An 18,757-nucleotide genomic window follows, 5' to 3' on the forward strand; every position below is an offset into this window, starting at 1 on the left:
CAAGGTAAAAAATAAATTTAAATTAATAAAGGGAAACCTTTACAATGCCTGGTTTAGACACGTTTTGTATCATTCAGGGTTTGGTTTAGACAGGTTTTGAATCATTCAAGGTCCAATACAACATTTAAATTGATATTATTGATTGGAATACTCAAGGAACGTTTAGTCAGGTTTTGATATTATTCAGAGTTTGGTTTAGACAAGTTTTTGGAATGTATCAGGGCTCTTTTAAGACAGGGTTTTGAACTATCCAGGAATTGGTTTAGACAGGTTCTGTGATAATGCATGTTTTGATTTTGACATACATGTATTTTTAGGATGATACGTGTCATGATGTTGATAGGCTTTTAGATTATTCAAGTTTGTTTATAGAGTATAGACAGGTGTTTGGTTTATTCAGGTTTTGGTCAAAGCATGTTTTAGAATATTCAGGGTTCGGTCAAGGCATGTTTTAGAATATTCAGGGTTCGGTCAAGGTATGTTTTTTTTAATATTCAGTGTTCAGTTTAGACATCTATTTAGATTACTCGGGGTTGGCTTTAACATGTTTTAGAATTATTCGTAGTATTGACAAGTTTCTGGTTTATTCACGGTTTAGATATGTTGAGATACGGTTGAGATGATCTCTCAGGGTTTTGTTAAGGTAGGTTTTGGATTATTAAGGGTTTTGTATAGACATGCATCTTGGATTATTCAGGGTTTCGTTTAGACATGTTATATAGTATTAGGGGTTAGATAGATTTCACTATAGCTATAAATGACAGGACTGTTGCACACGTGTTCACGTCAACACCCGAAAAAATTAAGACATCTTGTATTGAAGGAAGTACTTTTATTTATAATACATGTAGTGTAGACTTCAGTTAGAGGATCCTTGTGGTGACGTTAAATAACTTGAATTAATATTTTGCCATTTTCAACTTTCAAACATTTTATGAAATATATGCTTAATGTGTATGAAAATGTAAATCGCAGCCGTTTCAACAATGTGTTATGTGTATCGCACGAAGTCGCTTATATATACACATACGATATATACCCTAGGTTCGTACCAGTATACCTGCATTTCTTAAGAACAGTGAAGTTAATTTTATTCAGTGGAGGATCCAGAGTTTTAGGTAAGGGGAGAACAAACAAATTTCTTGACAAGAATACCGGAAATTATCACGTAGTGATCTGATTTTGCTAGTGGCATGCCCCCCCCCCCCCCCAAGAAAATTTTGTAATATTAAACCTCAAATCCTGCATTCTGAGGGTATCTTGAACAATTTGTTAACAATTTTTTAAAATAACAATTTTCTAAGGGAGGCCTTCCCTCTAGTTCAGCCAATATTATTAAATGATTTTCCAAATAACAAACGTGACAACCAAAATACAAAATATATCAAAATAAACTAGACTATGAAATACGGTATTGTATGACCAGCATGCAAGTCACACTGCTGTAGTGCGATAGGAGGTCGCTGCTGACCGCTGTACCTACTGCATAACCTTATGACTTGTCACAACAGCAATAACTATTACAAGGAATGGTATGACCAGCAAGTCACACTGCGGTAGTGTGAAATGTGGTCGCCGAAAACCTTTGTAACAGTTTTGCAAATCTAGCTATTGCCACCGACTACATGGAATGTTGTGACCAGCAACACGCACTGCAGTAGTGTGTTTTGAGGTCTCGGCAAACCATGCAGCAGTTCATAAAGCCCAATCTAATGTAAACTTTTTTAAATCTACGATTTTATGCTTTCAATAGTTTAAGCAAGTACGAATTTACCGTTCGACGGTCTAAGCGAAAGTGACAATTGTAAATGATGACGGGCGTTTTAACGACCTTGAATACCAAATACAGGTCTCTCAAGGTCGATGTTAGTGGGTTAGGGGTAGTGTTGGTGGCGGCCGGAGCCCAGCCTTCTGGATATCAGACCGAAGAACTCTGTCAGAGTATGTCCTACTAGCGGCTGGACTGCTGTGTAGACGCTCAGGCCTACTCCCAGACCCCACACGGGCTTAGGAGCGTTTCCCCACTCAAACTGTCTTGTAAGTACATCTACGTAGGAGTGAAAAATGTCAATGCTAATCACTTGCTTTTATATGGCCTGTTCATATTACTAGATCACATGACTGTTTTGTCCATTACCTCGAACAGGGTATTTTACCTAACCTCGATTATTCTAACAACCTCCCGAAGGGAGCGTTTATGGTTATCTAATCGACTTGGTTCTGTATACTTATGGCAAGAAAAAGCATCATTCTCTAATTTTGCTTCATTTTTCATACCGCTTGACTGGTGTTCTCGTCACTATTGACTTTTTTGTTCTCAGGGATCGATTGGCTTAGAAATCGATTGCCATTGTAGTTATATTTCAGTTAAATGAGATAATTTTGGTGTTTTCTTACCTTAAATAAAAATAATGAAGGGACACGGGAAGATTTGAAGTGAAAAAAACCTTTGAAATCGTCTGGTTTCTTTTGTTTGGAATGTTTGCGTTTGTGTGACGTCAACATGTCTTCTACCAATCGGAATCATAACGTTTCGCGCACATTTCATTTTTGGGTATATTTGACGTTTTTAGGGCATTAGAGAAGCATAATCTTCACTCAAAGCTTGTTGATTATAAAATTTCTCACTCTCGGGAAATAAATTTTATAGTTTGAATAGCTCGGTAATCCTCGCGATCAAAACTATAAAATTTATAAATTCATCCTAAGGGGTATGTGCGAGAAATGGCGTTAAAACTAATAGTAACAACTGACTTACCTTGTCGAAACGAACCTAAATAATCCTTTCATAATTATATAATGATTATGCCGTGTCTTTAGCTTAACATCATAAGTACAATACAATAAACTAAATCTATGTCAACCTCAAAACGTGTCTACATATCCTAAAATATATATCACAAATGAATAGAATTTAACCCTTTTGGTGCCAATTTCAAATTTTGAACGTTGCTGACGTTGCCACAAAGCCTCAACAAAACGACGTTATCAGCGTCAAATACTTTGGCGACGTCATGAATATATGACAAATAATTGCGATTTCAGCCTTTTTCAAATTGCTGTTGAGGAAATTCTATCCGATCGATATCAATGATATTTTGGAAAACGTTCCTTATTGGTCTGAGCTTGACATTGAGATTCATAACATTCTGCTATAATGATTGAACATGTCTGGAAACGTTTCCTTATAAAGACGTTTCTTATTTGACAGTGTGTACTTAGTGATACAAATTAAATATAAATCATTGATCTCAGTATCAGTCCGAATCGTACAGTTATCATGATACTATTTATAAATCAGTCTTTGACAGGGTCGGATTCATAGGGACGGACCTATGAAAAAACACACAATTTCCCGAATCAATGATTAACACCAAAGACAAAAACATGTATCAATGAAATCAAGGGATTTTTTTTAAAGTGGACAGTTACTATAAAATCGAGAATTAAAGGTGAACAGATAACAGTGTATCAGTAGAGCGGAGATGAGTATACTCTCACTGGGTTAGGTCATGCCCCCTACCTCGACTTACACCAGAGACACATAGCTATAAAATTTTAAGAGGTCAGCCTCAAATATGTTGTAGTGTCGAATTTTACCAATATATTATCTTTTATGTGTATTTACTTTGTATTGTAAAATTCTTATATTGTTGTATTTGGTAAATTAATAAAATAAAGCATTAGTAAAGCCTTATTTGAAATAGACTATTTTGAAAAGTACACGTAATTACTGATCTTTGGTTTTGATTGGTTATTCGAAATTCCGTCATGATTTTGCGCAATTTTTGGTTTTAAGTTGAGAGTGGTGCTCGGGGTCGATGTGATTGATACAAGTTGTATTCTACAATTCTTGCCAGTTTTTATTTTCATGAATTGATGAACAGTTAAAACCCATTACAGACATAATGACCCTGTAAGTTATTTTCACATTTTTTAACACTCTAATTGTATGATTAACGGAATAAGGGACATTTTATTTCTTTCTACGCAGATTTCTATTTGCACGATCCTCGAATGTTAACAAGAGCGGAGTATGAGTGTTACATGTAAGATCATTTCATATTTACATATTATCGCCACGTTTTATAATACATTCAGGTGTTTTCTGATCCTTTTGATTCTGTAATTGTGAAGTACGAAATGTGCATATGTGCGGTGCAAATAATGTACAAGGTAGTTGCACAATAAATCTATTTCATTTTACATAGTGTATTTGCTTGAGTAACCGATGTGAATCATAACATATCGTCGAATCGACACAGATATTGATTATAATACTTGTATAGTTGATTATTGATTTCGCGGGAACAAGTATTGACCTATTGTGTATTGGTTTCAGATTTCACGGGAACAAGTATTGACCTATTGTGTATTGGTTTCAGATATGCCGAGATGTTTTAACTAAACTGATTGTCTGGTTCACTCGAGCATAATATAGCTCATTCCACAAATGATATTCGCTAGCTATTTGTATATTTATTTTCTTTAACTGTTCGGGAAATATCCAAGATAACTTTCCTTGAATGTGTATTCGAATTCTGACGTCATTTGTTTTATTGCTACAATATTGATTATTGTATTATTTTAAAGGAAGATGTTTCATTTGTCTTTTATCATTTTTACCAAAATTATATATATATATATATATATATATATATATATATATATATATATATATATATATATATATATATATATATATATTAATCAAACATTGAACTATAGTGAATGTTAGATTACAAGTAGTTTTGCATATTTTTGATAACTGTTTGTTAAGTTAAAAGTATATGTGACCTTTTGAACTTAAGAACATTCTATTGTGGTGTGTATTGGGTTCTTTATTATATTACTTATTGTGATTGATTACTCATTGTAATTGTGATCAAGTAATCGAACACTATGTGAATCACCTTAATGATTGTCTTTAAATTTAATTTCGTCATATTTATTGTTTCAGAACTATGTTATATATGTATGCTGAATAAAAACAAGAACCTGAACGGTTATCTTTATTACCGAGCCTGTTACAAATAGTTGAATGAAGATGAAGTAGCACGTTATCTTTATTAACCGAGCCTGTTACAAATAGTTGAATGGAGATGAAGTAGCACGTTATCTTTAAGTCTGTAAGTCCAGTGTTTACAAGGTTTACCCGTTAAAACAGGGGTCACTCCATGTTGAAAATGATGCGGGGATATAGTCTCTCTTGGTTTAAATTACACTTACATTTGAAAAAAAGAAGACCGCATGACCCTTCAAATTGTCCATCAGATTTTGCCGAATTGCATAAATGGAATGTACACTTAATCTATCCAGAAAGTTTCTCGTCATTATATGTTTTAGTTTAATAGTTCGTAGACTTAATTTTCTCCGTGTTCATTACAAAATACAGAAGAAAAGTATTTCAATTGAAGAAAAGAACAGTCGAACAAAATGACAACACAAAAGAGAGCAAAATAGAAGAAAAGTAGAAAAACAAGATTTACTTGCGACTTTTATGAGTTACCTGAATAAAAGTAATAACAAATTTACCGAACTAAAAGTCATAAATCGGCAAGGAAGATATCAAATAATAAAAAAGTCAAGAATCAAGGATAAACCAGAAAAATGAAATAAGCAACAATGTTCCTTACATAGTACAGATATTTTCCAGTGAAAAGGCTGTTAAACCAATTTGTATGGCTAGCCGAACCTCCAATAGGTACATCATGGAACTAAATATATAATTTTGTAATAAAATAAATAGTCAACTCGACAATTTTGTAATCGTTCAAATTGCACTGAATATCTATATTGGCTCGTTCAATATAGGGTTTTAGTACAACAAGTGCTTGTACAATATATGTCCTTGCAAAGGAATCTGTATATCTTATCTTAAACTAACTATAAGCATTGTACCATTTTTAGCGGAAAAGGGGGCTAGGATGTTTAAAGGGAATTTAATGCTTATTTCTAATTTTTGAATAAAGTTTTACTTAGCCAACTAAAGAAGACATATGATCATTCATCAAAATTTCCCGGTACTCATGTAGAATGTCAAATAGAAATACTGCTTCTGCTAAAATATTTCTCATGCCTTCAATTAACAAATCAACACCACCACCCCCACAAAAAAGGGGGTCTACGCCTCAGAAAATAATAGAGCTGATATCAATTTCTGTTTGCTTCTGCATACGTTATAATACTGCTGTTTGTATTTTTTGAATTAAAAAAAGTTTTCTTCAAACTCGATCTTACGTATCATTCGTAAACTAATTTTTTAATAATGCCTCATTTTTCGGGTACATATGTCATATAATAATATCCCAATGCCAATTTATTCTTTAGAACTATAAATCTGACATAATTTGATGAAATGTTTGCAAGCATAGCAATCAGAAAACATAGCAAATAAATACCGACAAGTTTGAAATGGTTTCGGGAGAAACAATCGAACAAAATTGCACTTGATAATCTGGGCGACACACTATACAACAGAACATAAACACATGAAATATGAAAACTGAGTAAAGTAAATAAACGAAATATTTAGAGTTAGCTTTGTTTTGATTGCATTGGGCTGTTTGATTATTTGTATTTTTGTATCATTAGTTTGCATGTACATTTATCATCATTTTTGTCACCTCGATATGTTTTAATTTAGTGAGATCGACTGAAATATGAAGTTTACTGATTTTTTTTTTTTTTTTACAAACGAAGAATTAAACCAACTAGAACTAATACATCATGTTATCCAGTTGAAACTTTTTTTCTTGAATCAAAATGATTTTTCTGTATTAAATCACGGATTTTACACATTTACTGTAAACGGATTATTTTCGAGGTTTCGAGGTTTTATGGATTCTGTCAAGTGAATATATTCGCGGGTATCATTTTTCGCGCTGTCGAGAAATGATCAGCGTTATACAGAGTTAAAATTTAATTCCGTGGGTACTATTTTTGCGCCTGTCTGTCCATCGCGGAATAGCGCATATTAATACTACAGTATTAAAAGCAACACATCATCAGATAAACTCTGCCCAGGGGTTTGTACCATATATAACGATGCGATGATAGGAATAAAACTTTTGTAGTTTTGCTATATCAGTGCACTGTACAAGTACTTTAAGCTGAATAGGATTTCAAAATGTTTTTCTCTTTTTTTTTTTTTTTTTTTTTACAACTATAACAAATTCCAAGAAACAAGATATTTTTTGTGCATATTAATAACCCGAATATCTTCGAAAAAAATTTAACTCGTAACAAGAAAAGTTTTCCTGTGAAATTAAACGAAAACCAGTCTAAATAGTGTCAATGTGTCGTACATAAACACCTCTCATGAGGCGACGGTCGAGAAAAGAACACTTATGACCGCGAAGTATATCGCCATGGGCTATACTTGCACTTTTACCACGCATTTTCACGTGCGAAAATTCTATGACGTCATTAACGTGATCTTAAATGAAGACTAAAATATTGGTATTTTTTGAAATTTGAATCATTAGCCCAACTGAACCATATCTGGTATTTTAGGTTCATTTGACAATAAAATAAAATAAATAACTGAATAAATATTAAGTCAAATACACTTTAAATGGAGTAATATACATGTATCAGATTTAATATCGAATTTAATTCTTTCCAATTTGTAGACCTTTCGGATAAGGTATCAATCCTCAATATATCTTACTTTAATTTCTCTATTTCCAAACTCATCTGGTTGTAACGTGCAATACACATGCATTTTCGTTCAATAGTAATACTATTTTCCCAAGTTTAAATAATGATGTTAAAATGTCTCCTATTTAACACCATATATTTCATTCAATGTACAATTTATCTGCGAATGAAGACCACTTGTCTTATGTGATTATTGTGCTACAGTATCAAGTACCATGTAGCGGGTAATTTTGGCGGGAAGCAAATTTCGGCGTATTTTAGCATTTCACGATTTTTTAACTCTGGGATTAAGTACTTTGTACAAGCCCTAAGCATAAATAAGAAACTCTCAAATTTTTCGTATATGTCTTTTTCAAAATATGTTTACACCCGCCAAAATAGCCCGCGATACGGTATTTACTTTTTTCCTATTTGTAGGCTTTTACAAAGAATGTTGATGTAAATAGGATTGTTTAACGGCAATTCGTCCATTTTCCTTTGATGTTTCTATCTGAATGCTTTACCTATCTATTGTACTTATTGTAGGACATAAACATCAGGCAAACCAATTTAATATAAGTGCACAAGAACCTCATTGATTCGATTGTCCAATGAAAGAGTAATCAAGGGAACCAAGGTTAAAGCAGTTATTAAAAGAACGCAATCCAGGGACAAAGACCAGACATGGAAAACAGACAAACACAACAAAGAAAGTAATGTTTAAAAATAAGGACATATTTGAGGCATGAGCTAGTCGGTGTATTTTAAAACTAATGTCGTCTGCAGAGTGAAAATAACAGGAAATGTGAATAGATATTTTGAATATATTTAAAAGGAATATCTTAACATTGCACAAAATATGTGAAATATAAGAACAATTACAGAGTACCCTGACTTAAGGAGGTAGACCTAGGGTAAGGGACATAATCATATAAAATTATTGAAATGTTTGTATCATATTCAATTTCACCAAAGCCTCTCAAGCTTTCATTTGAAGCAGAATAAAATGAATCCAAGTTAATTTGATGCTTATATAAGATTGATGTTAAATGCTGAATACAAACGTGCCAGTGATTTTTAAGAGTTGTGTCCCTTACCCTAGGTTTGCCTCCTTAATTGAAACCTTTTCAGACTTTTGAAATTAGTTCGGTTGAAATGGGTGTTGGTTTTAAAATGTGTAAACTGAATTAAATTAATATAAAATGATTTCAAACAATGTCAGGTTTAGACAGGTTTTGGATCATTTAAGATTCTGTTGAGAAAGGTTTTATTGTATTTTGAAATCATTGACAATCATTTAATCCGTCTTTCGTTGACTCACCACCGCAATCCATTTCTACATGTAACAGTCCATGTGAAATGATAAAACGCGGGAATGGCGATAAACTGCACTAATAATGATCCTCAACCGACGCACGTAATCAGTTAATGAATGAAACTAAATGTTAATAAACATGAAAATGATATATCATACAAAGTACTGAAAACATTCACAGAAAATATAGATAAGCAAACATGTAATTACACATACACGAACAACAAACAAAATAGATAAACGTGACAAAAAATAGACATTTTACATAAACCTAGTATAAGGGACATAACTCTTGAAATCAGTGATATGTTTGTATCATATTCAATTTCACCAAAAGCCTCTTAAGCTTTTGTTTACAGCAGAATAAAATCAATACAAGTTAATTGGATGCTTACATAAGATAGATGTAAGATGCTGCAAACAAACGTTCCAATGATTTTTAAGAGTTGTGTCCCTTACACTGTGTCTACCTCCTTAATATGTTCTTAGTTTGGTAGCTGGAATTGGAAATCCACTAATATCAAAATCGCCAATTTCATTCCAATGGGAACAATTGTTTCTCCTCTACTTCTTGACCTATTCATTTATTTTTTTGAGGCTGACCTTATAGCTGATCTGATCCGATAGAAGGGACATCGTTTCGTCAGATCCTTTAATCTCAGTTTCCGCTATATAGATGATGTACTATCGTTAAACAATCCTAGTTTCAGTGATTTGCTACATCGCATCTACCCCTAAAGAACTTGACATAAAGGATACTACAGACTGTGAAGTCAGCCTCATATCTTGACCTACACTTAGAGATCAATGGCAAAAGGAAACTATTAACTATGGCTAAACGAATGAGCAAGTCATTTAAGACAATTTAAACGACGGTAGGTGTCAATAAAGTGGTAGAAAATATTTTTATTCAAATTTTAACAGTATGTTATTTATGTGACGCTGAGTATAGAGGTTGTCTAGCAAGCTATTTTCGGACTTGGTGCCATCCTAACCTCTGACATGCTGAAAGCCACCGCAAATATAAATTAGCTAAACATGTGTTTTAAAATATTGTAAATCTTTATTTTACATAAAAGAAGTTTAATCTACCGGAAATCAAGCGATAAAAATCCTAAATATTTGTTCAATACCTAGAAAACATTTGTAATGAAGACAGTTGTTATAATGACCAGCCATTTTGAACTATATCACTTATTTTACGGAATACAATATATTTTTGACAAAACGAACTTAAAGTTGGTAAAGGCAATTCATTGGTAATTTGATACGTTCGTTTCGCAAATTTTAAAATCCGTAATTTTATCAACCGGAATTACGCACTCAAAAAGCTAAAAAAACAAATATGAAGGTCATTTTAACTGCTTTTACAAAGGATTTCTAGGATTGCTGGATTTTCTCTTCAGGTACATATAGGTCATTTGTTTTCCTTCATTTTAGTCACCTTCTCCCGTGTTATGGTAAAGAAACTGTATAAAACGTTTTAAATGGAAAATGGAAAAAAACTATAATCATGCCGATTTCAAAGAATGGAGGAACGAGCGTTATGCAATATGGCGATCGGAAGTAAGAGGTTGGGTTATGGAGGAACGGAATTACAACGTCTTAGGTTGTAGGAGTAGCTCACAGACAGCCACAGTTTGCGTAATCTGTTAGTACGTGCAAAAATATCTAAGCCCAGCTAAATTCTAGGTGCAAGTCGATCCTGTGGTGACAAAAAGCGTAAATGCTGCAAACAGATGCACCAATCATCAACATATACTAGCATAATCACGGGGAAACGTTACAAAATATTCTGTAATGTGTACAGCAAGAGTGCAAATGTGATTTATTTACTTCGCTGTCCCGTTTGTGACCTCAACTATGTTGGCGAATCCAAAACAACCTTTTCACAAACGTTTAAATGCACGAAGGAGTGACCTTACAAAAAAAACACACTTCCAATAAGTAAACATTTCAGCTACCACGACCTCGAGGATTTCAACAATTAAAGTGCAAATCCTAATCGTGGAACGGAATATATACGATCTGTAGCGATCCACAGAGGTTGAAGCAGGAAGGGTTTTGGATAAAACAACTCCATGTCTTATATCCATACGGAATAAATAAATAATAATAAAAAAAAAAACATTAAGTACTTCCGTGCTTATTTTAGTTTATTTTCTCTTTCTAGTTGAAATTTTTATAAAGTTCAAGATCATCTCAAATTTGGATTTCAATATTATATTTTCCACAATATAATTTCAATACGTCACAGGATTACGCCTAGCTCTGAGAAGGTCATTGACTGAAAATTTTCCTCGTTTATGTTCTTTTATAACATTTTTATCGGTGTCGTTGTACAATCTTTTAGATTTTAGTTCGGTGGGTGCATCGAATTCTTAAAAGAAAGCTATCCCTTTTCCCGGGTTGACTGTGAGGCTAGTAAGAGTTTTTGATGGTATTTTCAAATTATGTATAAAGGTATAAACCTGCTGATCCTCACAATATATAAATAACACCTAGTATGGCAAAGTTTTCTTTTACTTATAAATGCATGCTTGATCGCACATGTGTATTGTACATGAAAATAATACATGTATATACACATTACGTTATAAGCACATAGTCATGAAAGATTCTGGCTATGTTGCTTTTTGAACATGATTGAACTCTATCTTCAAATGAATCCTACCGCTAACCGGATCAAATGATTAACAGAAATGTACGCTTTCTCGGATCGATAATGATGTTTACCTTCGCATGAATGATTAGGACTGCCTGTGTGTCTATTGTTTGTATACTATACATTTTTACATAAGATAAATATATGTTGGTATTAACGACTTAATAACCTCAGGCAGAAGTAACTACTTATGAGTGTGTGAACCCACTGACGGGGAAACCATTTTACACTCGAATAACTACCTCCAGCTAGTATCAACAGAATCTCAGGGAGCTAAATGTATTTATAGATGTAATGAATGTGGTAAATGGTTTATTAGTTGTTTACTTATTAACGTTGACGTTTTCTGTCTACGGACAACAATGCCCGGATCCCGTGTGTCATGACGAATGGGACGTCGATGTCTTCCCCGACCCCCGGAAGGAAAGTGGACTGTGTGGTCGGGGCTGCGATGCTTCATATGTGTGTGATCCGTGTCAAGTTCTTAGTAGCCAGGAAGGTAAGCCTTCTAAATGTGTAAGGGGGTCGGGTATTTTTTTTTATGGTGAAAAAAGGGGAAGCAGTTTTTTTTTCTTTTATTTTGTAGAAGGAGGTGGTAAATTGTTAATATTTGAAGAATTTTATAATTTTTTAAGCTTTATTATTTATATTCTTATGAATGGAATGGGATATCAACAAAGTTCCACCATAAATATGAGGGGGGGGGGGTAAACAAAATTCAGATACACTGTTTAAATGTCTACCCCTCCCGGATTAAGGTAAAAACTAATACAATATAAGTCCATAAATACACTGCAACTAACAATTTCCTATGGCGAAGAATGAAGGATTACCTGTACATGTATATTTTTGTCACGAAAAGGAAATATTGGTCAAACTGATGTGCTTTTAATGCATGCGCCGCTTTTTACCGAAAACAACAGTACAGATACCGGGGCTTAAACCTGGCCCCTCCGTTCTTAGTATGGCTAGTATGTACCTGTACATCCGTTGTAAGAAGAGTCACGAAGATACATGTACATTGTAAATTATATACATGTATAATATAAATAATACAAATGAATAAAGATTTATTCATAACTTGTACACATGATTGTACTGTAACATATAACGTTCGGAGTCATGTCTTATATAAGGTCACATTCAGGGGTCATTGACTTTAAATTCTCAAAATTCGATAGCCTGCTATCCCTCTAAATATATATACTGTATAGTAAACGCACACTTTTTAGTGAATGTTTTAAAAGTTTGTTGTATTTATAAAGAAGTTAAGGTAGTAATGAATAATTCAATTCGGATGTAGCTAGGACTAGTGTTCAGGTTTATGAAATGTTGCACGATTGAGCACAACTCTACGGCGACGTTTATAAAAGCGAAATTTAGGGGAAATTCAACCAGGATTAGTAATGAAAAAGAATAGAAATCATGGATAACGACCAGACAAAGAAAATAAACATACAGAGCAAAGAACATGAAATAACCACAATAACACGAAAGTAGAAACAAATGTAAATGAGCAACCCGGACTCCATAAAAAACTGGGAGCATGGACCAGGTGTACCTGTATGACGTCGGGATTAAGACTCTCTTACATGTACATGTAAATTTCTATAAAGTTGGTAATTATTTGTTAATAGTTTAAAGACCTTTGAGACACAGTATATAAACATACGAGACTCTTGAACTACATGTTGAATTGTTTCTGATGCAACTACATATGGTGTTTTCTTGTAAACCAGTTGGCCCGATGGTAAAATGTACGAAGAGGGCGTGGACGGCGGGGGGAGGGTCATATAGACCCTTATTGTTAACGATGGGGTAAGTCGATGAGCATCCTCTATAAACACTTCTGCGAGGAAAATTATTTTGTTCCACCGAAGCGCTACCTCGCAGAAGTGTATATTGAGCATGCCTACCAACTTACCACACAAGGGTCTATTTGATATATTTTTGCACTGTTTGTTTGTCTTTCATTAATATAATTAGTATTCTTGCAGCCGGGGAGATAGATAAAATGATAGAGAGTGTTCCAGCGCATGAAACTATTTGTAAGGGGAATACAGACGACTACATCTTAGCGGTCGCCATTGTCAACAAAATGGAGATTACATCCGGGTATATATAAGTTGAAATATATTTTAGTACCATTTTATTAAACTACCGGTACTTGTAGCGGTAGTATAGCTGAATTAAAGCTTCGGTGAAGACGGTAACATGCACGTGCAAGTTAGCGGGGTTTATAATTTCATCGTCCGGAAGTGATATGTCACGGAAAGAATGTAAAAAATAACAATAAGAGTCCCAAATAATTATTTTAAAAACTTTAACGATTTCTTTAACGTCTAAAAATCATCGAACATCACGTTGCTATGGATATCGTCCCTTTTGCTTTTGTCCCAAACTCAATTCCAAAGACAAACAATATAGTCCAATATTAAAACACGAAAAATTTGCCTGGATGGACCAATGTATATGCGGTTACAAAAACACAATGGTGATATATATTTTAATGATAATAACTAATATAGTTTTATGATAATCTTGTTTTAAATAAAAAAAAAAAAAACGTTAACGTTCTCTACATGCTGATTAGGTACTACAAATGCACGTGCCTACAACTATTTGCCATTTACAGTGACACCTTTTATGGAGCAGACATTGCCTGTATCATTGAATACCGTACTTTTACTCTCTGAGCAATATTCGTAAGAGTGGTCAGGGAACCCCTTAAGCACAAAGAAATACCCATCAAAGTGTTAATACATTTTTTAAGATATTGATAGGTCAACTTCAGTTGACATACACTATGGAAAATTTGTGGGAAAATTCTCCCGTACTTTTTCCCTAATTAAGGTGTGTTTCATGAAATTATGAAAAGAAAAGTAAGGTTACAAGGCAAAACATATTTATCCTGTGAAATAGATGAAACAGAGGAGACTCAGTCCGAAAATCTAAAAAAAAAAATGGCTGAACATGAGCAGCGAACCTACTTAAACATACATCTGGCACGAGACCGCAATTAATTTTCAAGTGCATTTCAATATACACATTTGAGCAGATTAAAAAAATTCCACCGGCGCAAACTGAATAAAACTTCTCTGGCCTAAAGATATGTACAAACAGGATTTTTTATATAAATTGTAGAAAATTTTACCATCATTTTCTGAAATTAATACATATAATTCGGAGATGGGGTAAACATGACAAATGAACTGAGTTAAAAGTCCTAAATTTTAACCTTCTTCCACTGAACCAAATCACAACTTTTAGTCAGAATTGATTAATGAAAAAAAATCCCATGTAATTTTAACTTATTTTCTACCAATTAGAGGCAAAACTTCAGCAAATAAGTTTCCAGTAAAAATATGAAAAAATGTGTAAGGTACCTACTACCAAAGTTGGAACTATATTCGTATACAACAAAAACCAAGGGGAATTAATTGTGTTCTCGTACCATCTACTCGTTCCCTGTTCATTTTCTGTTTGCTTTCTTTGGAATAAATGCACCCTCTGTTTAATCAGACGCGGTCGGTTTTTGAGTTCGCTTCGACATCACGTGACACCCATGATAACGTAACCGATGAAGATTACAACCATGCATTTCATTGGACAAACGTGATAGCAACCGTTAGGTTCAAGGCTTTATTAAGGCATTGGTGTCCGGAATATTCTCAATTACGTTTATATATTGCAATATGAATAATCTTTTATACATGTATATTGAATAATTGGAAATAGCTAAACTGAAAAAAACGAAACGCAGTGGTCACGCAGTTCTCCAAATAAAATCTAATCAGATTTTGAATAATCAAAGGGAGAAAATGCGTTGGTTCTCTTTTTTAAAGATCATAGTACTTGTTAGTACACTGAGGTATATATTTTTTTATGTTCATGTATCCTGGTTCCAATACATATAACACTACATATTGTTTCACGGCACTAAGGTAAACTTTGTTGTTTATGTATTTTTATTACTAGGATATTTAACGATGTATCTTGATTTTGGGATTTATTTTTATGTTTATTTGTTTTTAGGACCAAGAGGTCGAACGCCAGGTATTTTGCCAGGACGTTAAGATATAGATGGGATTACGGACTATATTGTTATAATGAAGTTGTGATATTTTTATCAAAGGAAGATAGACAGGTATACGTTATTGAAATCTTCCAAAAACCCAATCACTTACTTTTATACAATGTATCACTCCGCTAAATAACTTAGGATTTATAACATCCTGGAAATGCGAAATGGCCGTTGGGCACAGCGTTTTTTAGATTTTCAAAGGAATGTGTTTTGGTAAATTGTATGACAGAGCAATCAACTCCGCTGACTTAATTACAACATCCTAAAACAACGTATCAATCCGCTATATTTATAAGTGAAGTGTACAGGGTGAGACATATTTCACAAAGCACGCATGTGCACTTCCGATTAAAATGGGTGTAGTTTTTCCATGTATTGTTCTAATGTACATGTAGTATATAAACGATTGGAAAACTAGTACATGTTAGACCAAATTATATGTAATCTCCCCATCAACAATCCTGGATTTGCCCCTACATGTACATGTACCGACCTGGTGTTTGTAAACTAAAGTGCTGGAATCTGTAAGAATCAGGCAAAATTGAAAAATAAGGAATCATGCTCAGAAAAAAAAATGAATCCTGCTCAGAAAAATAATGAATCATGCTCAGAATAATAATAAATCATGCTCAGAAAAATAATGAATCATGATCAGAAAAATAATGAATCATGCTCAGAAAAAAAAACACAAACTGTTTGACACTGTGGGCACTTAGTTCATAGTCTATCGAACTGACGAATTTACGGGTTTTTTTTTTCGTCTTTATTGAAGTTAGAAGTATCACAGGATGCAGAAAAACGAGTTCAAAGTTTCAATAGAATAAGAGTAAGACATGTGTTATCTTCCTTTAATGATTAGATTGCAGTGAATTTCAAACAATTTATACCTAGAACTACTAATACATAAAAAAATTATTTCCGAAGACATTTTGAATCAAATTTCATAGAAAGACTTTTGTTTTTTTTTCACCGAAATTCACCAACTGTCTGATTTCACAAAATTATGTATATGTACATACACTTCTCGGATTGTGACCTTCGTAAATGTAAGTAAGTGTTAATAACATGAGTTTAAATATGGTTTCTGCTGATTTATCATTTTTCCATAAAACCCTGCGAATATACATGTATACATGTAGGTACAAATGTATGACATTGTGTATATAGTTTACTGTATGGCATACAATCACCTGTGAGTGTGTGGTTAGAAAGTTTATGAGTGTGTGGTTATGAAGTTACGACGTTAGAACATCTTGCTTTGTCTTATTCTACAGGTCTACACATCGCCCGGGAGTATAGCGAATGAGGTACTGACTTCTGAATGTATACAGGAGATATACGAAGAAGCTAGAGACAAATATCTGAAGTCAAATCAGTACGGGGCGGGCATAAAATATATAATTGGAGAGTACAAGTAAGGCAAACAAAATATATATCTATTCACTGCTACCCTACATAATCTAGTTTTTTTTATGGCCACTTTAGCTTGAACACCGTTAAAGTGTGGATTGCTTCCCGTTTGAATGTAAAATATTTAAAAAAAAAAACAATATAATTTCCATACCGGGTTTCGCCTCAGTCTCCAGATAACAGCTGTGTTATTTTAAAACAGTTTCAAACATGATATGTTTCATACTGCATAGAGAGTGGTGACGAAATCCACAGAAAATTTCATGATGTACGTACACGTACAAATGTATACTGTTTCTACCTTTTTTGCAGGAGAGTATTCAAGGATGGCAAGTGCAAAGACTACACAGGGATGATTGTTGGCATAATATTCGGATCTTTGGGAGGCGTTGCTTTCCTCCTGACATGTGGGTACTGCTGTTGTTGTCGAGGCAAAAATTGTAATGGTACTGGAGGATCGAGCAGCAGCTCAGGATGGGGCGGAGGGTGGTTCGACGGAGGCGGGGGTGGAGGAGGTGGTGGGGGCGGTGGGGGCGGTGGGGGTGATTTTTAATATCACTGGGAGGCAGGTTCTATTTTAACGACGGCAGGAATAGAGGGAAGGGGTTAAGTTTACTTGGAAATGGAAAACATTTGGGTTTTATGTTTCTATTTTTAACTCAAAAACAAATCAAAGAATGTGTAGATATCATTGCCTGTGCACCACAAAACTGAAAGATACTTAAGTTTTAGATTATTCTTGATTTCCGTGATTTCCATAATGCAAAGTTTTATTATTCAATGGCTTCCCATACAGTTAAGATTATTCCCAGACTTTGTGTTTTGTAGCACGGGGGACTGTACGAATACTATTGGCTGAGACTCTGATAAGTGATGACTGTAATATTTGACAAGTGAAGGGTGGGCATATTACATGTAACATGTATTGCAATCTACGGGTTTATTTATTATTAAGTGAGAATTAAGGATGCAAGTTTTCTGAAATCTGGGATCGGGTGGGGTTCTGCTATTAACGTTTTACTTTATGGCAACTTTTTACCCATTTTCAATTTTCTTTATTGTTTCTAGTGCCTTATATAACTATTTTGTATGTTTTTTTATATTTTTTTTATAATATTTGACATCGTATTAACGAGAGATCTTCGTGTCCTCCCGTTCGTCAGAGTGTTGTCGAAAGTACACTTTATGTAATCAACAATACACTGAGTCATGATAAACCGTCAAAGATCCAATAATGCTAAAACATATACTTCATTTACTTTCCAACTTACATGTACATGTACGATGTATGCCCCGTCTCACTCCAAAACTTTGGGGAATGCTGGGGTAGCATTCTGTGATCATTTTATCATCTACCTCTTGTTTTGAAATATTATATACTGCGTAATCTGTCAAAACCGATCCCTTTTTCATTTCATCGATATAAATTGATTCAGTACATGAGTACTTTGATTTACTTTTAAAAAAAAACTGGTTAAGTTAAAACACGTGTTTTGTTTATTTAGGTTTAAAATACATTTAAATTACAGGAACTTCGTCCGACTAGAGTAGGACTGCTTGTTTGATAGTTGTAGGCAACCATCCTTGTTTAAATTGATTAAAAGGGACTTCTGAAAGTGGTTTAGACAGGTTTTTGGACTTT

At 33.8% G+C, this 18,757-nt stretch overlaps 1 protein-coding gene across 1 annotated transcript; it reads left to right on the forward strand.

The window, feature by feature from the left end:
- Positions 1-11,597: 11,597 nt before the first annotated feature.
- Positions 11,598-17,668, forward strand: LOC148600563 (uncharacterized). Its single transcript, XM_088558229.1, has 6 exons — positions 11,598-12,120; positions 13,619-13,736; positions 15,657-15,768; positions 16,478-16,531; positions 16,980-17,119; positions 17,428-17,668. Exons 1-6 carry the CDS (start codon positions 11,916-11,918, stop codon positions 17,666-17,668), a joined length of 870 nt encoding a protein of 289 aa, XP_088414355.1. The 5' UTR covers positions 11,598-11,915.
- The last annotated feature ends 1,089 nt before the right edge of the window (positions 17,669-18,757 follow it).

Source organism: Perna viridis, chromosome 13, assembly GCF_037379345.1.
Source record: "Perna viridis isolate PV_CMFRI_1.1 ecotype Kerala chromosome 13, ASM3737934v1, whole genome shotgun sequence".
Classification (NCBI taxonomy): Eukaryota; Metazoa; Mollusca; class Bivalvia; order Mytilida; family Mytilidae; genus Perna; species Perna viridis.